The sequence below is a fragment of the Crocodylus siamensis genome, chromosome 6 (assembly GCF_052110815.1).
Source record: "Crocodylus siamensis isolate JL-2025a chromosome 6, ASM5211081v1, whole genome shotgun sequence".
Lineage (NCBI taxonomy): Eukaryota > Metazoa > Chordata > Crocodylia > Crocodylidae > Crocodylus > Crocodylus siamensis.
The window spans coordinates 525,639-548,634 of NC_143400.1; the positions used below are offsets into that span (position 1 = coordinate 525,639).

General features: G+C 56.8%; 2 protein-coding genes across 4 annotated transcripts in view; one reads left to right on the top strand and one right to left on the bottom strand.

Annotated features, from left to right (window-relative positions):
* Positions 1-4,753: 4,753 nt before the first annotated feature.
* Positions 4,754-9,020, bottom strand: AP2S1 (adaptor related protein complex 2 subunit sigma 1). 2 transcript variants are annotated; one of them, XM_090056237.1, is made up of 5 exons: positions 8,856-9,020; positions 6,882-7,031; positions 6,352-6,465; positions 5,749-5,808; positions 4,754-5,273 (listed from the first exon to the last, which is right to left on the bottom strand). In XM_090056237.1, the coding sequence occupies exons 1-5, from the start codon at positions 9,003-9,005 to the stop codon at positions 5,172-5,174; spliced, it is 576 nt and encodes a 191-aa protein (XP_089912363.1). In that variant the 5' UTR covers positions 9,006-9,020; the 3' UTR covers positions 4,754-5,171. The 2 variants fall into 2 exon arrangements, with proteins under 2 accessions (XP_089912363.1, XP_089912362.1); XM_090056236.1 differs by having other exon boundaries at positions 8,850-8,873.
* Positions 9,021-14,494: 5,474 nt separating this feature from the next.
* ARHGAP35 (Rho GTPase activating protein 35) overlaps positions 14,495-22,996 on the top strand; it is a 105,146-nt gene continuing 96,644 nt past the window's right edge. Inside the window, exon 1 of one of the 2 annotated variants that reach the window (XM_090056065.1) lies at positions 14,495-14,646. The gene's annotated coding sequence lies outside the window, so the exon portion shown is untranslated. The remainder of the gene's footprint in view (positions 14,647-22,996) is intronic. The other variant, XM_090056066.1, reaches the window with a different exon arrangement.

Consider the following 22,996-nt stretch of genomic DNA (forward strand, 5'->3'; position numbering starts at 1 on the left):
TGTTTCATTAGTCCTGTAGGCATTGTAATGAAAGATATGTGTCTTATTCAGATTTATAAAGCTTCGCCTCGCCTTCTTGAGCATCTTGGCAGTGCCTCCAATACCTCGCTGTCAGTCCTTTCCGCACCTGAGTTAATGCTGCCCTGAAGTAACATGACCACGCGCGAGTTAAGGGAAGGAGCTAGAACTAAACTGTGAAACGGGGGCACGATGTCCCCACCAATAGCCCAGGGACAGCAACAGTGCAGAAGAAAGGGCAGCTCTGTTAACGGCACATCGGGACCTTTAAAAAGAAACGAGGGTCATTAACACGTGTGGAGGGAAGAGAGATTAGCAGGAACGAAGTGTGCCATTACAAGCCTTCTCAGAGCCAGCAAGAGCACCTGGGAGTCCCCCAGCCAGCGCCGCCTCCTTGCTCCAGCCTCGTCCTCCTCGAGACGCCGTTATTTCACCTGCGGGTTGCATCACCCCGTGCAGGAAGTGGAGATCCGGGCTGGGCAGAGACGAAACAGCTGGCCGGGTTGCATCAGCTGCAGCTGCAGCCGGTCGAGCCGTCCGTTTCGCCTTCCAGCTCCATGCCCTGGCCGAGGACTTGGCCCGAACAGCCCCGGCCAAGGCCCTTTGCAGGCCCCGACCGGCTGCCCCGGGGGATGCTTGCACTGAGCAGTTGCAGCACCCTGCGGACCTCCCGCGCTGGTCCGTACGGCACTTTTCTTCTTTAAAAATGAAAGAAAAGGGCTTGTCCGGACAGGGAAGAGGATCCTGTCGGAGTTTAAAGCTGTTCTGGTTTAACTCCACATGTGGCCTCTCTTCTACTGGAAAAGGGTATCTTTTTTGGCACTTGCAATTTGCTTGCAGCGTGGGGGCTGAGGCAGATAAGTCAAAAAAGGCACTCTTCACCCGGAATAAGAGTGGCCACACGTCCAGTTCATGGGACATAACTTGCTGTTGGTCCACGCCCAGCTTTTTTCCCAGCTGGCTTTCATGTGTGGACGAGCCCCGTGATTCTCGTGGGAAAGGAGAGGCCACCAGACGCCAGATATGACCTCAGAAGCGGGTCTGTCGGCAATCAGCGTTACTCCCAATACTCAGGGCTTGAGTGCTAATCACGGCTCGTCCCAGCCCCGCTTGCCCGGCAGATTACTTTCCTTTGAGATCCTGACCAAGCCATAAACATCAGCCTGAGCGGAGACCGGGCATTGTGGTTTTTGCCGTTGCAGAAATCAAGTAAAGCCAGCCATAGGCAGACCTCGGATTTTGAAGAGGGGGGTGCAGCTGGTGTAGCCCATCATCGCATCCAACGCAACACACGCTTTCTTCAACTGAAGACTGATACCAACAAGCTCGGGGGGCTGCCCTTGTATTCTTCAGCTTAGCATCAAAGCAGAAGGAAATGGAGCTATTGAAACATGAAGTAATTTGCTCTATTACGTGTAAAGTTGCTTGTTGTTAATAACCAGGCGGAAGATCGTCCAAAGAGGTTGTACTGCAAGTCCCAATCGTTACAGTTAAACGTGCATCTCATTCACACGCATAAAACAAAACCTCGCCTCCAAGGGTCGCGATGGCGCTTCCCACACTTCAGCACGGGTCAGCGCCGAGCTAAGACGACGCTGACTGAGTCCAGGTTTCAGCCGGAGCCGCAGACAGCCTGCCGGGCTGCGAATAGGAGAGAGGAGCGGCTAATGGACAGCAATGCTGCAGAGGAAGGGGACACCGGGACCACGGAAGAGGAGAGAGGGCCGTGACACCTGCGGAGCGCAGAGAGATTGGCAGGAATCTGAAGTCAGCGGACTTCCTCCCTGCTGCCTGAATAGAAATGCCCCTGCCTCTCCCAGGTAGCTGGTTTGCAGGTTTGGGTGGGTGAGGAATGAAAGGGGGTGCGACCGCACCACCGCCCCCCTGGAGAGCGGGCGAGAACGGACTTGCTTAGCCACGTGGCACGAACCCTGCCAGCGCCTGTTCACGTTAGCCAGGAGGAAAACCCCTCTCGCGAGGAGGGTGGTGCAGCACTGGAGCAGGCTCCCTGGAGAGGTGGCGGCGTCTCCATCCCTGGGGGTTTCGAAGACCCGGGTAGACAAAGCCTTGGCTGGGATGACGTAGCTGGGGCTGGTCCTGCCTGGATGAGATATGACCAACCTCAATTTTTTTCACCCTTCTCATCACAGGCCCATTCCCCTCCCTGGGGCCGGGGCTCTCCAGCACACCCTGAAACCGCGACGTGCCCCATTGCGGGGGTCACCTACACCTTTGAGAGCCCCACAGTGTCCTGCAGGGCACCCTGCCCGGTGCCCGCGTCCGCCTGTACCGGGACAGGCTCGCTGCCAGGCCGTGGCCGTGAACCTGGGGCCTTGGCCGCCTGGCACAGCTGCCCGTCCTGGTCTGCCACTGCCCGGCAGCTGCTTAACTTGGACCCCTGCCATGAAGCATCCAGCCAAAGGACCAGCCGGCACCCGCATCTCCCCCCTGGGAATCCGGGGGCACGCTCACGAGTTCACCGGCTCTCCGTCTGCCGGGCGACCCCCCTGCCCGACTCCAGGTCAGGAGCGAGGGTCTCCTCGTGCCTCGGGGGAGCAGCAAGATTTCTCCCGCTCTTGGTTACCGGCCTGGAAAGTTGGGTGAGTCACAGGCCGGGGTTTCCAGGAACCGGGAGACGTGCGCTCCAAGCCAGAAGCTGTTTTGCGAGTCTGTAACATCAGGGCAACGGCCTCCGAAGATTTGCACCCCACGTTTATCACAGAGGCAAACAAACTGCACAGCAGCTTCTTCCCAGCTCCGGCCCGCGGAGAGAAGCCCAAGGGGGTGGGAAAGACTCAGCCGCCAGCTGCAAAACGAGGCGCGAGTCCTGCGCGGGAGGGAGGGAAGGTCCGTGGCCCGGGGAGGGGAGGCCGCCGCGGCGGTCGCCCCAGGGAAGGGCACCCGGCAACCCGCAGAGCGGGAGCTTGCACGGGGCATTGACGAGCTGCCAGCTACGCCGTGCTGAACGCACGCAGGGCCGTCTCCCTAAAAGCATCCTCCAGCCTGGCTGCACGGCAGCCGACGGGGCACTGACCTTGCAGGGACTCAGGGCACCTGGGTTCGACCCATCCCTGCCACGAGCCTCAGTTTCCCCTCCTCCCTTTGGCGCATCTAGCCTGGGAGCTCCTGCAGCTGAAGGACGGTTTTAGCCCAGGACCCTGCGAAGATGAACCGGCTTGAGGTCGAGCCGGAGCAGGGGATGAGGCAGCTTCCAGCAGGGAGCTGGACCAGAGCTCAAGCTGCCTCTGAAGGTGATAGCAGGGGCTGGAGGCACCATGCCCCAGACCGTCCCTTTCCACCCCACGTCGGCGCAGCCCGGGAGGGACGGTCGGTTCGGCACCGAGGGAGCGGTCCATCTTGCACCCGTACGGGTTGAGGATGACCTTGCAGCATTAACAACCGGCGAGCCCGGGGATCCTGGGACAAGCGGGCCCGCGCGGAGAGCTGAGCTGCTGCTCCAGGCCGGCAGGGACTACACACGGCGCGGGCGCTCTCTAGTGGGCGAAGCCCGGGGTCATGTAACAACATGGATGAAGCCGGCGGTGCTCAGCCTTGCCAGATGCAAGGGCCCCCTCGAACGTGCTGGCTTTTTCCTTTTTCTTTTTTTTTTTTTTCCGACTACAGGGAAATACTACCCGAGTGCCATTGACTGGATCAGACCGCAGGCCCAGCTTGCCCGGTCTCCTGCATCACGCGGCGGCAGAGCGCGGAGGCTGGACGGGAGCGCACGGGGTCCGAGCAGGGTTTTGCTGTTCCTCTCCCCCTTGCGGCCTCCAGCACTGAAGGTCCGGGACGCTCCGATTCGGAGACCGTGCCCCTTGCTGCTGTGCTCGACAGCTCCCTGTGCCCCTCTCCTCCAAGACTTTGTCCAGTCCCTTTGCGAGCAAGGTTAAACTCTCAGCTTCCCCCACACCCCGTGGCAACAAGTTTCACCCTTTAATTACGCGGCCGTGAAGAAAATTTCGGCACGTTAGTTCTAAACTTACTATGTCCTACTTTCATGTTAGGCCCAGCTGTAACGCAGAGGGCAAAGGAGAAGCTACCGGGACCACCGGACACGACAGACTGCAAAGACACCGAGCTCGGAAACTCGGTCCGTCTGGAGCAGCCGTCCACCAGAGCGCGGAGCTGACCCGGCTGGAACGCGCTGAGCTCGCGGAGATGGTGCTCGGCGGCAGGGGCTGGGCTCCTAGGGCAGACGCCCAGAGGAAGGACCGAAAGAACAAGTCTGCTGTCGCAGAGGGCGCAACACGAGCGCAAGGAGCTCAAAGCTGGAGTCCAGTCTCCTGGTCATCTCCAGGAACCGACAGTCGCAGGACAGCCAGGTTCCAGCCAACAACACCCAGTCGCTGACTGCAGCCTGCCCGCTCCCGTGGTCACAGGAAGGAGCAGGAGAGGGGAGAACTGGTCCTTCGTGAAGGTACCAACATGCCTAAGCACATCTTGCCCTCTTGATGAACTTGGCACCAGTTTGTGGCCAAAAGAGCCAGGTCAGTCCCCTTAAGACAGGCAGGAAGGCACGGGGCGGGGGGGGGGGGGGGGGGGGGGTCTTCCAGCCAGAAGAGCAGGGATGAGGCCCCCTGAGAGACAATGGAATCCCCCTCACTGGTGCTGCTAGACAAGCATCTCTTTGGGATGCTGGATGAAGGTGTCCAAAACTTCAGAGGTCTACACCTAGATGATCCAACAGCCCCCCCCGGCCAGCCCCACGGGGCCCTGCAGAAAAGGGCACAGGTCACTGAAATGTTTCACAGACATTTATTTCAATACAATCGCTCCGCTGGCCACGGACAAAGCTGCTGCTCGTCCACGGCGAACACAGCTATGGTCCCTCTTCTAGGCAGACAGCACGACACGTTTACATGAACAGGGAGATGGCTGGATGAAGGGCAGAGGAGCGAGACAGCTGACCTGCCTGCCCGCCCCCAGGGATCTGTGCCCCTATGTCTGTCACTGGGGAGAGCGCAGGCCAGACAGGGCACACACGGGACTGGAATTTGTGACTCGTTTGCGATTCCCGGGGGCAGCGTCCCTTCCCCGGCTGAGAGCAGCGACATTCGTTTCGGGCAGTCGCCGATCCCGGGACCGGGTTTGAGACGAGCCCGGCAGGGTGAAGATGGAGGGGTGCAGGGAGCAAGGAGGGGTCTGATAGCTCATTCCAATGACTGTAGCATGAGGAGCTGCTTCAGGACTTTGGTCTGGCTCGTCTCGCGGATCTCGCCGGCCAGGAACATCTCGTCCACCACAGTGTAAACCTGCAGCCAGAAGGACCCACCCGTGAGCCCTGCATCCAGAGGCACTGGGTCCACCCATTGGTACCAAGTGCTGCCCCCAACACAGACACCTGAAGGACCTGCCCTTCCCCCTGCAGCCGTGAGGGAAGAAGAGACTATTCAAGCCAAGGAAGCTGAACACTCATCCCCCCCCAAGGAGAAAGAGGGAGCATGTGGCCTCCCTGCCCAGAGCAGAGAGCAGCTCCACAAGCCCCTGCTGCCCTGTGAGACCCAATCAGCCCTGCATGCTTTGCCTTCCTGCCCCCCATCTCCCTCGGCTGTGGGCATCTAACTCCACCAGCTCTACGCGGCCCAGCGCATCTCCTCCTGTAGGCTGGGAGCAATCGGTCACTGGGGCACCCTGCCTGCCAGCCCGTCCCCAGCTCAGAGCTGCACTGCACGGCTGCACAGGGGATGCCCTGCCTGGCCCAGCCCGGCCCCACCATGCTCTGCTCACCTTGTAGAAGTTGAACACCAGGTCGAGCTCACAGACATTGTGGAAATATTCATTCAGGACCTGGGAGGAGGAAAAAGATGGTGGGAGTCAGGGCCTGGCTTGTGCCACCTGGTGCCAAGAGACGGGCGTGCCCTCCTGATCAACTCAGCCCAGGGGACCCTGCTTGCCTCCCTGCTGCATCCAGCCAAGATCCGACAGTAGGGCTAGGACACAGCCCAGAGCCGATTAGATTTGAGGCAACCCAGGACACTGGTCACAAAGGTTTGTTGCCCTCCTTGGAGCAACAGAAGTTGATCTGCAGCTTCATCCCCCAGCCCCACTGCGTGGGACGCGGGGCAGGAAACGGGTCCTTTGCAGGCAGCGAAGCCATCAGCGCTTGCTCAGAGCCCAGTGAGTGCTAGGTGGGGCTTTCCTCTGCTCCCTGTAACCCACATACCTGGAAGAGCCTCGCAGCGAGGGACAGGAGCTGCTGGCTGGCCCAGGTGCACACAGAGGGAGATGGAGCCCTCCTTGGTGATTGACCTGCTGTCCACATCTCCCTGAGGAACCATCCAAGAGCTGTGCCCCCAGGACAAGGCCCAGCCACCTCCTACCAGCGCTCACCTCCACAAAGTTGTGGATGGCTTCCAGGTACGCCAGGTTGTTGTCATTCACGTCCACGCAGATGCAGAAGTACAGCCCCGCGTAGCGCCGGTAGATGATCTTGAAATTCCGGAACTGAGGGGAGAGGAAGATGGTGGAGGCTCAACCAGGGGTGCAGATGGCCCTGGAGGAGACCCCCGCACCCCCCCAGGTCCTCTCAGTTGCTTTCCTGTCAGGGAAAACCTTCACCCCAGCTGCACACAGCAAGACAGCAGCAGAACCCAGGAGTCCCCAGTCCCAGGTAGCTGCTCTTGGTGCCAGGCAACGTTCCCTCCTCCTGCCTCTGGCTCCTCCCGCTACGGATGGGAGACATTGGGAGCTCATGCCCGTGGTGCAACAGCAAGCTGTCGCCCTGCTGTCAGCTGCACAGCGGGGCTGGGCACAGATTCCTTGGACGGGTTGGCAAGGAGCCAACACCTTCACGTCCTGCCCACCCCTTCCCCAAGGGTCAGGGGTAGTCACCGGCCTGTGACACGCTGACGGAGTGGTACCTCCACAAAGTTGGTATGCTTGGCATCCCGCACAGTCACCACGGCGTGAACCTCCTCGATGAGTTTCTGCTTCTCATCGTCGTCGAACTGCATGTACCACTTGGCCAGGCGCGTCTTGCCGGCCCGGTTCTGGATCAAGATGAAACGAATCTGTGTGGAGAGCGGATGAGGTCAGGCTCCACCGCCTGGGCCATGGACAACAGCAAGGACTGAGGGGTGCAGACCCTCAGGGGAGCCCAATGCTGCGGGCAGGGTGGGTTGCCCCCTCTCAGCTGCCCCCTTTGCTGCAGGGGGTCTGGCTCCTTCCTGTCACCCACTGGCCCCACCTCCCTGCTGGCAGAGCAAAGCCAACCAGGCCTCTCCTTCCACCCAGCTGCTCGCAGGGCGATAGGGGAAGGAAAAGCCGCGCCGCAGGGGAACACCCCACAGCAGAAGCACCAGGGCAGCTCAGGATGGCTCCGGACAGAGCCCTTTGCAGTCAGGGAAGCTGGGGCTCTGCCCTGCCACCCCAGCCCCCTCCTGGAGTCACTGCCACAAGCCAGACACCCGCGATCTCTCCTCTCCCATCAGCAGGAGCCCAAACCTCCTGGAGGTCCTGGCCCACAGCCACGGGGCTCACCGTCCCCTGGAGCTCTCCAGGGCCCAGCAGCTGCCACGTTCCTGGCAGGGGCAGGGCAGAGCCTTCCTGGCAGGAGCTGCCTCCCCACCAGTTCTTGCTGAGCAGAAAAGGCCACGAGATCTGTTCTGCTGAGCTGGGAGAAAGGGCTTCCTCAGAGGAAATCCTGACCACAACCCAGCCCAGAGCTCTGTTCGTGCCCCCGCAAACAGGAACAGCTGTGGGACCCCCAACGCCTCACCCTCCAGATATTTTGCCCTGTGCACCCGAAGGTCCCATTAGGAAAAAGCCTCCATGGCGTGAGTGCTGGCAGGCATCACACCGAGCACCTCTCAGCTGCAGGAGCCTGGGCACCGAGGGGTCACATCCTGCCCAAGGCAGGATCAGCCCCGTCCAAAGCAGCCCAGGCAAACCCAGCGTCGAACCTCTGAGCAACACGACCATCAGCCCTGACACCGCACCGGGCATCACCCCCGAACCTGCCCCGGGGAAAGCAGAGGGGCCGTGGCTGGCAGTGCTGTCGAAGGCTATTATCAAGAGATCCCAGCAGAGGCTGTGCCCCTGCTGCAGAGGCCAGCAACCCCGCCCTGTCCGCGCCACTCGAAATGGGGCAAAATCCCTTCCTGACCCCAAACGCAGCATCAGTTGGAGCCTGAGCAGAGGGGCGAGGCCCTCCAGACAGGACCCCACGGGGTCGAGTCCCCACAGGAGCAAGGGTGCAGCCCAGGAGAGGGAAGAGACCCCATCCTCGGCACCTGTGGCGCAGCTCACCCAGGCCACGCACTGCAGCGTCCCCTCCCCGCACCCGCGGCAGGGAAGGGGGACCCTGCACCCGTGGGAGACTCCTCCGAGGCCAAGGGCCCCACAGCTGGCGCCGCAGCCACTGCGGGGGCAGGCTCAGACCGGCCCCCTCCAGGACGACAGGGAGCCAGCCCCAGGGGCCGCCCTTCCACAGCCCACCCCAGAGCCAGCCGCATGCCCACATGCCGGGGGCTCGGCAAGTCCTCCCTTGACGCCGTACCCCGCACACGGCCGGCTCCCATGGGGACTCGTGGGGGCCGGGGGCTTGCTCGGGCCCCCTGCAGGGATCTCTCCCCTATAGGGGACACTTCCCCCTGCTCCTCTCCCCTATAAGGACCTCCCCGCTCCTTCCCTATAGGGGACACTTCCTGCTCCTTCCCTATAAGGACCCCCCGCTTCCATAGATGGGACCCTGCCCTGCCCCGTCCCTATAGAGGGCATTTCCCGCCCTATCCCTACAAGGATCTCCCCCGCCCCTTCCCTGTAGGGGAGACTTCTCCCTGCCCCTGCCCCTGCCCAAAAGGGGACCCCCAGCTCCCACCGCACCGCACCCTCACCATGACGGCCCAACGCCGCACAGCTGCTCTGGGCCACTGCTTGACCCAGTCCCCACCCCACCGGATATCCGGCGGGCTCCCCTTGTCGCGGGGCCCGCCGGGAGTTGTAGTTCCAAAGGAGGTGTGCACTTCCGGGAGGCCCCCTCCCATGAGAGGTCGCGGGGCCTGCCGGGAGTTGTAGTCCCCCGCCCAGCCCCGCCTCGCTCCCGCCAGGGGGCGCCCGAGACCCAGGCGCCGAGCTCCAGACCGGGGCGGCTACCGCCGGGCGGCACCCTACTCGAAGCCGCGGCTCTGGGAGGCCTCGCAGGCCGCGCCCGCCCTGGGCGCCCTGCCCCACCACCTGGGGGCTCGCTGGGGCCTGTGCCCCCCACCCCAGAGACCAAGACCGACTTCTAAATCCGGGACCGCCCACAACGTCTGGTCACCCTTCATCGAGTCCCAAGCCCCGCCAGAGGGAGGATCCGCATTATCTGAACCACCCCGACAAATCCGTTGTGCAGCCTCTCCGTATCACCGGGGTGGACCTGGCACCACCCCCGACTCGAGGGGCCTCGAGCAGCGGGGCTGGACGGGAGCGCAGCCCGTGTCGCAACTCGGCAGAACCAGAACCACGGCAGAAACGTCGGTGTCTGGGGCTGGCCGGATGCTGCGTGTCGTCCGCCTTTCTGCTCTGCTCCAGCAGTCCAGCCCCTGCCGCCGGAGCTGGTGGGGAATCCCCCACAGCCGAGGGCAGGAGGGGTCCTAGGACATGCGGCTGAGCGGCGTCAGGTCTGTCCAGTGATGCCTGTGCTGCGGTGCAGACAGCAGCACGTCCTCTCTTGACCTGTCCGTGGAGCTGTTTATGATGCACAAATTGCCGGCGGGAGCAAAGGGCTGGGCTCTGTGCTGGGGCTTGTGAAACCGCAGTTCCTAGAGGCTTTCCAGCCACCCGCAGCCAGGCTGGGCTGCCCCCTGCATCCTCCATACTCCTCCCTCCAGCCTCTCATGCCCTGTGGGCTTCCCAGAGGGCTCAGCTGCTCTCTGGTCTCAGCAAAGACCAGGCAATGGGTAATGCCAAGTGGCTGAGGCAATACTTGCAGCGGGGTGGAGGGGTAGCCCTCCTTGCCATGCAGAGAGTGCGGTACAGGACAGCAGGAGAGGTGGACCCAGGGTCCCAGCCATCAGGGCATCTCTGATGCAGTAGAGTCTCACGCAGCAGGTTTGCTCCTTCCACACCCTGCCTGAAGCATCGTCCTCGGCCTGCCGGTCCGGTCCCCCTTGCAGCTCAGCAGCTTCCCCCTCCTTATTCTGTTGTTTCCCGTGCTCCTGCATCAGGTGGGCCGTTTCCTGCGTGCACAGAGGAGCAAACACTTTGACCAGCCTGAGTGGGGATGCTGTCTCCTTTGGTTCCAGATTTCTCTGGGACTTTTGCTGGCTGGAAGAGTCTTCAGCAAGTTGTTATACTCTCAAGGATGTTTTGGTCAGGCCAGAACTCCAGTTCCCAGCTCTGCTTGTCATCGGGGAAGTCATTTCCTCTCCTGGAGCCAAGGTTCCCCGCTGTGAAATGGGGATAAAGCCACTCCAGCGGGGACCTCCGAGGAGAACCAGAAATAGCCTCCCTGAGTCACCAGCGGCCGTCTGAAGCTGTGATTATTTCCCACCAAGCAGGGGCTGAGTTTACAGAAGGCTCAAACCGCCTTGCCAGGATGCTAGACCATGGAGGAACAGGGCTGGAGGATGAAGCTCCCTTCAGCAATCTACAGCTTTCAGGCGCTGCCTCTTCTCTAAGTGCTGGGCTCTGGGATGCTCCCCAGAGGTATTTCCCTCTCCCAAGCTCTTTGATACTGCTTTGTAAAGGTATTTTGGGGCCTGACTCGCATGGGAAACAACACAGACAAGTGCAAGGTGCTGCACCTCGGGAGGAACAACCGGCACCATACCTACAGGTTAGGGAACTCCCCTCTTGTCAGCACGGAGGCGGAAAACGATCTTGGGGTCATCGTTGACTCCAAGATGAACATGGGCTGGCAGTGTGGGGACGCGGTCAGGAAGGCCAACCGCACCTTGTCCTGCATCCACAGATGCATCTCAAGCAGGTCCAGGGAGGTGATCCTCCCCCTCTGTGCGGCACTGGTCAGGCCGCAGCTGGAGTACTGCGTCCAGGTCTGGGCACTGCACTTCAAGAGGGATGTGGACAGCATGGAGAGGGTCCGGAGGAGGCCACTCGTATGATCAGGGGACAACAGGGCAGGCCCTACGAGGAGAGGCGATGGGACCTGAACCTGTTCAGCCTCCAAAAGAGAAGGCTGAGGGGGGATCTTGTGGCCTGTTATAAACTAGTCAGGGGGGACCAGCAGGCACTGGGGCAGTCCCTGTTCCCCTGAGCACCGCCAGGAGTGACCAGGAATAATGGTCACAAGCTGGCAGAGGGCAGGTTTAGGTTAGATATCAGGAGGCACGACTTCACAGTCAGGGCAGCTAGGGTCTGGAACCAGATTCCAAGAGAAGTGGTGCTGGCTCCTACCCTGGGGGTGTTTAAGAGGAGGTTAGATGAACATCTTGCTGGGGTCATTTGACCCCAGTACTCTTTCCTGCCATGGCGGGGGGTCGGACTAGATGATCTGCTCAGGTCCCTTCTGACCCTAGAAACTATGAAACTATGAAACCCATAGGAACTGAGTGCCTCTGAGCCTGGCCCGTGCAGGTGACACGGGTATTGCTTCATTTGACCCTCTGTGGACAGCTGGGCAGCACCAGGCAATGGCAAATACCCATCCAGGTTAGACTAAATCCCACATCAGGGATCATGCCTCATACTCTGGCTGGGGTTTCTTGGCCATCGCAATCCCGGCAGCTCTCCTGTCCTCTAGGTGACCCGCTGACCTTGCCACTTCAGCACCTGGCTGGTGAGGCGAGCTGCCAGGAGAGCACTACCACAGGTCCATGCCTCCTTCCTGCCTCCCAAGGGTGAAAAGCAGCTCCCCGGCTTCGTGGTTGCCACATGGGGCAGGGGGGGAAACCAACCCCTCCCTCATGCCCCCCTCACAGTGAGGCTGCGGATAGACGCCCAGGGAAGCTGTGGACTCTCCATCCCTGGAGGGGTTCAAGGAGAGGCTGGGCAGCCACTGTGGGGGGTGATCTAGGTGCAGTGATGCCCATGCTCCGCTATGGGGATGTCCCAGGCTTCTGGGCTTTGCTGGTTGCCCCTTTCCCCGATGTGTCAGGTGGGGTTTAGGCTGGGGATGGCAACTAGCCTGTGCCAATGTACCTGCAGGGACCTACGTCTGAGGGTCCTGGCTAGATGGGCTCGCCTCACTGCTCAGGGTCAGACTGATGCTGCATTTGGGGTCAGGAATTTTCTCCCGTAGTCAGACTGGTACAGACTGGGGGGGCTTTGCCTTCCTCTGCAGTGGGGACATGGCCTCAGCCTGGGATCTCTCTGGTGTAATTAACAGCCTTCTCCAGCAGCAGGACATTGACTGTCGTGGTTCCCCTGCTTCACCTAGGGCAGGTTCGGATGCAATGTCTGATGTGTCAATGTTGATGATAGTTTTCCAAATAGGTTTGATGGTGGATTTCTCTGGGCTGGTTCGGATGGTGCTGATCCTGCCTCAGGCAGGGCCTTAGACTAGATGTGACCTCTGCCTACCCTACCACTCCAGGATTTCTGTGGAGGTTTTAAAGGGAAAAGAAGTTATTGTCGGTTCCCCCTTCTGCCCATTAGGAGTGACGGACTTGCCCAGCCAGATTCCCTGTGAGGCCGACTTTCCTATGATCCCATGTGACGTGACACACTCACACCATTGTAACCTGCTCTGCTTGGCCTGGCGCCGGGCCCCCATGTCCTCAGGGCATGCGGGTGGATCTAGGATTTTGAAAAGGGGGGTGCAGATAGCATCAGCCCAGATGACAGAACAAGGAGCAATGGGCTCAGGCTGCAGCAAGGGAAGTTGAGGTTAGGTATTAGGAAAAACTCTCTCACTAGGATGGTGGTGAAGCACTGGAACAGGCTCCCCAGAGCGATTGTGGAGTCTCTATCCTCGGAGGTGTTTAAGACCCAGCTGGACAAAGCCTTGGCTGGGATGATGTAGTTGGGGCTGGTCCTGCTTGGAGCAGGGGGCCGGACTAGAGGGGACCTCCAGAAGTCCCCTCCAGCCCTCACTGTCTGTGATCACAGCTAACACAACACATACTTTTCTCCACTTAAAGAGAAGCTAGAAGCTTTACTAATGTGCTGGGGGCCCAGCGCTGTATTATTCAGTGTGTGAGCAAAGCAAAAAACAAATGGCACTTTACTGGAGTGCAGACTCATTTGCCAGCTTCTATATTAAGCTTAAAAAGCACAACAAACTAGTCCAAAAAAGGGGCCAAATCTATTGTGCCATTTGTCTTGTAGTCATAATAATGAAACGCATGTCTCTCAATCAGATTTGTAAAGCAAAAATCTTGCCGCCTGGAACGTCACTGTCAGTCCTTTCCACACCTAAGTTAATGTTCCCCTGAGGGCGTGTGATCACACCTGAGTTCAGGGGATGATCCAGGGCAGCAGCGCTCAGCCTCCAACTCATGGGCCAAAGGTGGCTTCTGGAGCCATCATGTCCCGCCCGCCGGGCTCTCCACCAGTCAGGAAATTTGGGGTGGGGGAGCTATGTCAATTAATACAGCCACCCTCCCCACTGCCAAACTCCCAAACCCTGCACAGCTGTGCTCCCTTCCCCCCATGGGACCAAGCCCAGCTGAATTGGGATGCTGCCTCCCACTCTGCAGCTGGATCAGGGCTGGGCTACACCCTCTCAGAGCTGGATGGGGACTCAGCTAGGCCCCGTCCCCCTGCCTCCCACGCCTGAATCGGGGCTGGGCCCACCCCCCATTTTCTTCATGGCCAGATTTGAGCCAGCCTGCTCCCACCCCACTCCATGTGGCTGGACACAGCCTGCCACGTCGGACTGGGACTACTGGCTGCATCTGGCTCGCACATGGAGCAGGCACCCCCCCAGCCAAAAGGGTTGAGCATTGCTGGACTGGTGAAAGATCCAGACAATTACGAAACTGAGAGGGTCCTTCACACTGAGGAAGTGAAGAGATCAGTAGGAATCAGGGAGACAATCAAGAGCCATGAAGTCAGCTGACTCCTTGAGCGGCTACCTGGATAGAAGTGCCCCGGCTGCTCCCAGGCAGGTGATTATAAAGCTTGGGCAGGGCAGGAATCACAGGGCGGGGGCGGGAAGGTCCAGTTGCCCCAGTCACACACCAGGCCGAGCTAGGCAGCAGGGGCCTTGTGGCAGGACAGAAGTGAGGATGCAAAAGGCACCTGCTCCTAGGGCACCCCTGCCCCAGTGGGGTGGGGCCAGGGTCTCTCCGCCCACCCCCGGCCTGGGGCCACCCTGGAGACACAAGTCACAAGGGGAGCAGGATCACGACCCCTCCAAATCCCACCCACTCACTTCACTAAGGGGGAAGGGCGCATGCGCGCAGAGGAGGCCCCAGGTGACGGGCTCACACATGGGAAAGAGACCACCTCTGCGCACGCGCAGTCCACAGCCTTTCAGCGCGCCTGCCCCTTGCGCATGCGCACTCAGTCTCCCTCTCTCCTCGCGCGCGCCCCCTCCCCCCTCCGCGCCTCTCCCGCGCATGCACCCAGCCCCTTCCCGCCCCTCCCTCCCGCGCATGCGCGCCGGGGCCCCTCCCCCGCGCCCCCCCGCCGCCCTCGGTGGCTGCTGAGGGGAGGAGGAAGGAGCCGCCGCCGCCGCTGCCGCCATTACGGGCCGAGCCCGCCCCGCGCGGCCCACGGGGACATGGCGCGGCCGCCGCGGTACGTATCGCCTCCCCGGGCCCCGGCCCCGGCCCCCTAGCGCGGGCGCCGAACAATGGGCTGCCCCGCCCCGCCCCTCCCCCCGCCGGGTGCAGGGGGCGGGGCCGCGGGGTCTGCTCCCCTTCACGGGGGGGGGGCAGGGACCCCCCCCTCCGGGGACGGGGGGGCGGGCCTGCCCCTCCCCCACTTGGGGGTTGACCCCCTATCTTTTCACCCCACCCCCTTGGGGTCTGCCCCTCCCCCCCTTGGGGGCCTGCCCCTTCTTGAGTATCCCACCCCCATTTTGAGGGGGAGGGGCTGCCCTTCCCCCCCTTGGTGTCTTCACCCCACCCCCAACCTGGGGGGTTGGGCTGCCTCCCCCCACTGGCCTGTTTGCGGCTGGGGGGTGCTGCCCCATGAGCCCCCTCCCCCCCATCATATTGAGGGGCTGCAAGTTCTGGAGAGCCCTGGGGGTCTCCCCCATTCGCCTCCCCCAGCTGTGAAGAGACCTTGAGGCACCCCAGCCTTAGGGGCTGTTGCATCCTGCCCCCAGCTTTGTCTGTGGTCCCCGAGACCTGGTCCCAGAAAAATGCTTGTCCTTGCCCCTGGGGTTGGGGTGCCGGGGCTCCCGCCCTGTGCCCTTGTGACCCCCCCCAGCTGTGTCAGAGGCTCCCCCCCACCCGGTGGGCAGGAATGACCGGACGGGCTGGGGTTTGGGGTGCTCGCGCGGTGTTGTTACCCCACAGAGACGGGGAGCTGCAGCTCGAAACGATTCGCTGCCTGCGACAGTGTCGGCAGATCGTGCCTCGACCCGCCCCCCTCCCCTCTCCTCTCCTCCCCTCCCCACGTGTCTCGGGGTCTCCCTGTACCAATGCGTCCTCTTGGGAAGGGGCTGCTTTGGCTGGCCTTGCAACTGATGGGAGGCTCCACGCGGGCTCCGGCAGTGGTAGGGTTCGGTTGTTCACTCGGTGCTGCCTGGGCCGCGATCCCCTTTTGTGTTTGTTGCTGCTTACATAGCTCCGAAATAACCCCCTGTGTGCCTGCATGGCCCCCTACACCGCGGCCTGCTTTGGGCGTCTCGCCCCACCGAGGCATGTTCCTGGGTGATGCAAATCGAAATGACTCCAGCCATCAGGACAGTCATGAGTTTCCCATTGTAAATGGGTGCCGAGGAGCGTTTGCTGGGGCTGGGCGATGGCAGGCCTGTTCAGTGTGGCTGGTTCATTCAGGAATCGGGCACGATCCTGCCGATGGGAAATAGCCTTGTTGCTCTGTTTGCTTGTAATGCAGAATTGTGCAATGTTTTTTGTCCTAAGATATCAACTTGAGTGTGTGTGTGTGAGGCCTGGAAACAATACCAAGCGCGGGTTTCCAGCAAATGTTTCCTTGCTGCTGTGAGCTGGAGGTTTGGGCCTGTTGTATCATCTCCCGCACTCTTAGTGCAAGGGGGAACTGCTCATGTCCGTTCTTGCTGGGTTTCCACAAGGAAACAAGCAGACAGGTTTGCCCAGGGCTGGTTTTCTTCCTGGCTCCCCCCCCCCCCCCACTCCCCTGAGCCAATAACTGGTTTCTGTAAGGGCTGCCGGGTGTGCGGCTTTCCATGCTGTGAGCCCACACTGGAGGAGGGAATTCAAAGCCAACGACATTTACATCTGCTTTTGTTCCCGTATCGACGGCTTCAAGAATCTGTGGCAGTAACATTTTGTGTGATCACTGTGTGTGCCTGGTGGAGAGGCTCTTTGTTTTCCAAGGTGGTGTGTTTTCGGTGCAGAGCCTGCCTTGCTCATCCAGTGGAGAGGTGATGCTCTTTCCTAACGAGGGTGTGTTCCTAGAAGGAGCTGGGCAGTGTCCCTTTAAAAGGCAGCACTGTTTTCTTAGTAGATTCTCTTATTTCCCCCTTGCCAAGCCCTCTTGACCCACACTCTGCTGTAAAGCTGATTGTATTTCTTCAATCTAGCTTGGCTCTCCCTTTGCAGCCCCCAAAAAGCTGTGCGGCCCAAGGGGATCTGGGATAATGGAGAGGGTGGGAGCCGACCTACGATAGCGGCCATCAGGTTCTTCTGTTTCTCCCTTCAGTTGTGGTTGTACAGTTTGTACTTGAATCAAACTAGTAAAATAGAATGCCACCATGCCCTGTTTCTTTTCTCGGCCATTCAGATGGAAATGAGTTCATAATTTTGCGGGAGTCCAGAGCTTGCTTTGCCGTTGTCACTCAGACTCTCCCTGATTTTGAACAATCCTTAACTTTCCCTGCTGAGTCACTGGTGACCTGTACTCCGATAGCAAAGGTCTGAATGAATGGGCTTGAGCGACTGCGTTTTGGTGGCAGTTCAGTATTTCCCAGAGCACGTAACCTGGCTCTTAATGCCTGTATTGTCAACTTTCCCTCCAGAGACATGACAGGGGCGAGGTCTTTTCTTCTGTGACATGACACTTCCAGGATTAACGGTGCTTCTCGAGCTGCATGGTAAAATGTTACTGAAGTTTGGAGAACGTGCCTTTCTTGCCATGCCTCAGTGACTGTGTTTGTAGTGCTAGGTGCATTCTGGCTTTGAGCAAAAATTCAGTGCGAGGAGGGTAAGGGTGCTGATTTCCTGGGGTCAGGATTTTTACTGCAGGAGTGGGGGGCACTGAGTGCAATGGAAAAAGATTTTGGCAGCAAGCAGACACAGCAGTGGTCTCCCACTTGCCCTGCTGCCTAGCTAACCTGCGTTATGAATACATCGCTACTATAAAAAGTTACCTGATCAGTACGATTTCTGCCTGGACTTGCACAGGGGCCCATATCTGTGCTGTGAATGCCCCATTTGCTGTGTGCTAATTCTCTGCATACTAGAAGGCCTGGATATTTCCCTAGTATGGTCAATGGCTTGTTTACATGTTATAAATTTTCTGAATAGTCTGTAGCATCTTTTTTTTCCCCCCTGAGCAGTGCCCAAAAATGTTTTATTTTTTTCAGATAAGCAGAAAACATCCATACTTGCTTGACAGTGTTCCTTCAAAATATGAAGGATGATTTCTTCTCTGGGGAAACTGCCATCATCTTACACCATTTGATTTGCAGAGATGTGTGGTACGCTCCACAACGTGCCCCACATCCTTTTTTACGAGCTCTCTGAAAATGTGTGCAAGGGAAGCCTCAAGTGAGCAGGTTCAAAAGTGACAAAAGTTTCCTTGCTGTGGGTGCAATGGCATGTTGGAGTCTCAGGTGGTTTTGAATGTGAACCTTTAAGGAAAAGGAGTCTCTCGGTTCCTTCTCAATGCAGAAACCGGTGACACAAGGAGATGAGGTGCTTTGGGTAGATGTGTTCTCTTTTATTAGACCAACTAAATAGTTGGAAAAATGGTTCTTTGCAAGCTTTTGGGCACAAACACCCTTCTTCCGGCATAGGGAGAGTCTGCTGGTATTGTGTGTTGTCCTGGGTGCACCAACCACCGGCAGACTCTCCCTGTGCTGGAAGAAGGGTGTTTGTGACCAAAAGCTTGCAAAGAACCATTTCTCCAACATTTAATTGGTTTAATAAAAGATACACATGTACCCAAAGAACCTTGTCTGCCTTTGTCCTTAGACCAATACAATTACACCCAAAACCAGAGACACGCAGTTTCTTTTGGGACGTCTGCCTATCCCAGCAGCTGAACAAGGGGTGGCACTTTGTAGGAATAAAACAGGAGAAAATGATTCCTGTTAATTGCCACCAGCAATTACAGGGCCCTTTTATTTAGTAATAAATTAATTGTGTACCAATGAAATGGGTAAGGCATTAAATATAAGATTTATTAGGCTTCAGAGGCTGACTCTGGAAATCTGGACTTTTATATAATAGGGGCTTTTATTTCTGGATTGAGATTTTTTTTTTTTAAATAGGTGATAGGCTACCTAAATGGCCTGGTGATAATTGGCATTTTAATCTGCCAAGATAAAGCTAGGAGTGATGCTTGCCTAGCTTGTAGCTGGACCGCTGGCTGGTGCTGCTATTGTGATGTAATTTTTAATGGCCTGGATTCATTGATTTATTTCTTTAGCCTGCTGACCGATGTGAGATTCAAGTACTGATTAGTCAGTAGAAGAATGCAAATAAGCCCATTTGATAAATGTAAAAGAAAGAAAGAAAGTCTGTGAGCATGAGCTGTGGCCCTGTGCGGTTGGCATTTCCCCAGCGTGCTGTCGCTGGGCACCGTGCTGGAAGATGGCGGGTTCAGCCCCAGTGGCCAGTGGGTTTGGAGGCCAGCATGACTGAGATTGGTGTTTCTGCCTCGGTAATGCCTGGATCAGCTTCATTTGCAGTGTGGCACCACGGTGTTTACCTCTCCTATGTGATAGCTGGGCATTTACTAGCACACCGGCTTCTCAGCCGTAGTTCAAGGTCTTACTTTCGTGGTGTTCGGTTCCAGGCCAGGGAAAGTCCTATGATAAACCTGCAGGATGGTCACAGTCTCTGCTGAAACGAGAAGTCTGTCGTTTGCCTGCCTCTCTGCCCAGTTCTTTCCATTTGATTGTCTCCTGGTTGGGATCATCCGAAGTTGGGATGATTTCCCTTTTATCGGGTCTCATTGTTGAAACCGATCGAATCCGGTGTTCTTGTTTGCATCTCTCCATCCTGCAGGTGTCCTGTCAGATACGGTGCTGCGATGTCTCTGCTGCCTTTGATGATGCCATTACAGTTGATTTTTCTTTTCTGGACCCCTGCTCATACAGCCCAGGGCGATTTATGGCTTGCATTTGAGGGCAGGATCATGACTGTTTCACACTCCTCCTTTGCAGCTTCTTCTAAAAGCAAAACTCCTGCGTCACGATCCTTGCTCGGTGGAATCATGATGATTCCCTTTTCCCTCCTTGTTGCAGCTATCTCTTGGCCTCCGTCTCTGGCAAGGCCTGGATCCCTGTCCCTTGGGAGCCCATCATTGCTGCTGAGTTGGCTGAAGGGGGTCACAGTTTAGTAATGCTTTTCTTTCCTCTCCCAGAGGCTGTCTGTTGCCTCTCCGGTGTTCCCAGCATACGTGTTGGCCCCGAGTTTGACAGTGAGAGTCTGGAACCAGCACTCACTTGTCTCTCACATAACAATGCAGTCCTCTCCGAGCCAGCTCGACTGGTTTCTAACCATGCCTTTTTTTTTCCTTCTTGCTGCCAGCCTTCCTCTCTTTGCTGACAAAAGAAACAGAAGCATATCTTTCTTTTTAACCCTCATCTGATTTTAGTTTAATTTGTCAAGTCCTTTGTCTCTTGCTTATTGGCACCTTGTTCACAGTTGCTGTCATGTGCCTTGATTGGAGTTGTTTAGCTAGGGGATGGAAGTGTGATGACAAGAGTCAGAGCAAAGGAGAAAACCTGCCAGGGTTGTAGCTCCCATCCAGAGGTGTCTGTGCTAGGGAACTTCTCTTTCCTGCTGAATGTGTGTCACAGCTGTGACTATCCTGATCAAACTATGGAACACATAGCAACACTATACAGATTTGATGTGGCATTGCAGAGATGAATTCCCTTTCCCTCAAGAGCATTAAATTGCTTAACTGACCTTAAACTGGACTTACAGTTGTTGCTCTGAGTCAGCCATATGAAAGAAGTGTATCGTGGGCACCATTTGTTCCGTAGCATATCTTTTGGGCTTGTTAAAAATTGTCCTGTTTAAGTAGCATGTGCTTGCATTATGTCTCCCCCCAGCTTTTAGACAAATGTTGGACTTATTAAAGAAACTTTGCTTTACCAAAGAGCTCTGGTTGTAGAGCAGTATCACCCAGATGCCTCTTAGTTAATCGCTGGTCCATAGATCGCAATTTCTTTGGTATCTAGTGTGATATTTTTGAGTAGGGGTACAGGTTATTGCCCTGTTGGTCTAAGGACATATTTTTGAGCAGGCATCTGGTATGATGCTTCATAGGTCCACAGAGTCCACGCTCTTACATGAATGACTGCTTCCTTGGGCAGGCTGTCGTAACCAAGCTGCTTTTTACCGTCTCTGCTAATGCTCGTACCTGCCTGTAGCTGTCACGTCTGTTGGATACGTGGGAAGGCTTTGACATGCAGTTTAGAGAAGGTCTGTCATGCCTTGAATAATGCCTTGTTACTGTGTAGGGGTTAACCGTTAGGCAGCCAGGTAGCAGACAGATGGACCCACAGTCCATTCATGTGTAAAAAAAAAAAAAAAAAAAAAAGTAAAATAGGAGACTGTTTTTTTGGGTTGGCTTTTTTTAAATTCACACCATCTTCCCCAATAAACCACTGTTTTTGATGGCTGATGAGACTTTTCAGCTGTGACTCTTGGAATTAATTCTCCTCCTTGCAACTGTGTTTTCAGTTAGTTTGATTTTTCATTCAGCCATGCATTCGTTCATTTGGATTTGTATATGTTAAAGTAGCATTATTAAATGTGCAGAGACAAGCATGTAAAAGCTAGGAGATGTCAAAGTTAAGGTTGGATGTGTGCAGTATATACATATGCACACGTGTGCATACGCGCTCGTGCTCTCTCCCCCCCACCAGCGGGCAGTGAGTTTGTCAGTTCACAGCTGTAAAACAAGCATGATGATCTGTTCCCTGTCTCTCGTCTTTATTTACACTGCAAGGTGTTTGGGGTAGCCCTTAACATGATGGCAGCTTGATTTCAATTATAACGCAGGCAAAAATGTTACGGAAAAGTCTTTGCATTTGTGTCCCAGTCCTGGAGTTCCCTGGCTGTGTGCCCAGTCCTGTGTTCAGCCAGTCCCAGGCCCCCTCGGTCCTAGTCTCATTCCAAAGATCCCTTGTCTCATCTTCTCCCTCCATTTCCTCCATGCTTGATTGACCCATGTCTCCTCATCCCCAGCTCCTTTTCAGATCCTTCTCTGTTCCTTGGGTTTCCCAATTCTTACTTCTAGCTAGTTATGCTCATCCCATCCCTTATCCAGCCTTTGTGACTCTCCCTTTCCTGCTCTGAGATCCCTGCCGGTCTCTCAATTCCTTTCCAACTCATTTCTTTTCCTTTTGTCCCTCTCTCTTTCTCTAGACAGACACATGCATCCTGCTCAACAGTAGGAACTCCGAGTTTGATCTTGATCAAGTAAGGAAGGCATTTTAGGAGATTTTAGTTGCAAAAATGTTGCATGTGCATGTCCCTCTTTGTATCTGGACATGCCTTTATCATGAAGCTGAGTTGGGATTATAGTTGGGGGCTGGGGCACAGGATGGATCAGGAGAGACTGAGGGAACTGGGTTGATTTAGTCTGCAGAAGAGAAGAGTGAGGGGGTTTGATAGCCTTCAACTCCCTGCAGGGAGGCTGCAAAGGGGATGGAGCTGGACTGTTCTCAGTGGGGGCAGACGACAGGACAAGGAACAAGGGGCTCAGGCTGCAGCAAGGGAAGTTGAGGTTGGATATGAGGGAAAAACTGTCTCACTAGGAGGGTGGTGAAACACTGGAATAGGCTCCCCAGAGAGGTGGTGGAGTCTTCGTCCTTGGAGGTTTTGAAGACCCGGGTAGACAAAGCCTTGGCTGGGATGATGTGGTTGGGGCTGGTCCTGCATTGAGCAGGAGGTGGAACTAGATGTGACCTCCAGAGGTCCCTTCCAACCCTCATTGTTTATGCTTTTGCCCTCCTCTGAAGCTGTAGTCTGGATTTATGCACTGGTTTCTTTCATTACTGATTGATTATTGGGCTTTTCACCCTGCCACAGCCCCACTGCACACAATCCAGCACTCCAACCAGCAGAAACCTGCCCCTGATTTCGAGTGTGGGGCCAGCTCTTCCTGCACACCACGTATATTTAAAACTATTTATCTTTAGCCTGTACAGCTGCTTTGGCCACAATGACCTCGCTAATGTGTGACTTCAGACTCATTGCAACAGCACAGCGGCAGGCTTCTGGGCTCCCGAAATACATGTACAGCAAGATGGTTGGAATAGTTGTAGCTGCTGGTTAATCTTTACCTCTGTCTACCACAGGAGTGACAGTGAACTTTGAGTATGAGCCCAGGATGAAGTGGGGAGAGCGTGCTTTTTTCCATCTCTAATGGGCTGCTCACGAGGGTCAGAAGATTCTTGTTGCCTTCACTGAATTGGGTCCAGAGCTCTTAAAGGCACAGAGCCTTGGTTAGTCCCTTGGAAAGCCTCATGCTGCAGACTGGAAGAATGGCACAGAGCCTGTAGCAATTTGCTAAATGGAAATATTTTCCCTCTCAAGCTGAAGGAGCCCTCACTTGCAGTATGGGAGGTTATGCTGCCTATGGGAAGTAGGGGTGGATGTCTGGCCTCATGTTGGGATCACCTGCTTGTTTTTCACGGTGACACCTGTCCCACAATTTCCCAAAGAAGAATAGTAATCCTTATCATGCCTTAGTCTCCGCACTAAGACACTCGCTATCGCTATTAAGAGAGAAATAACCTGGATAACTCTAG

Excerpts from the sequence above, each read along its gene's own strand:
- AP2S1 (XM_090056237.1), bottom strand. The coding sequence starts at position 9,005 with ATGGGAGGGGGCCTCCCGGAAGTGCACACCTCCTTTGGAACTACAACT. Across the intron at positions 6,466-6,881 it reads AGCATACCAACTTTGTGGAG|TTCCGGAATTTCAAGATCAT; the intron begins GTACCACTCCGT and ends CTCTCCCCTCAG. Across the intron at positions 5,274-5,748 it reads TGGTGTTCAACTTCTACAAG|GTTTACACTGTGGTGGACGA; the intron begins GTGAGCAGAGCA and ends TTCTGGCTGCAG.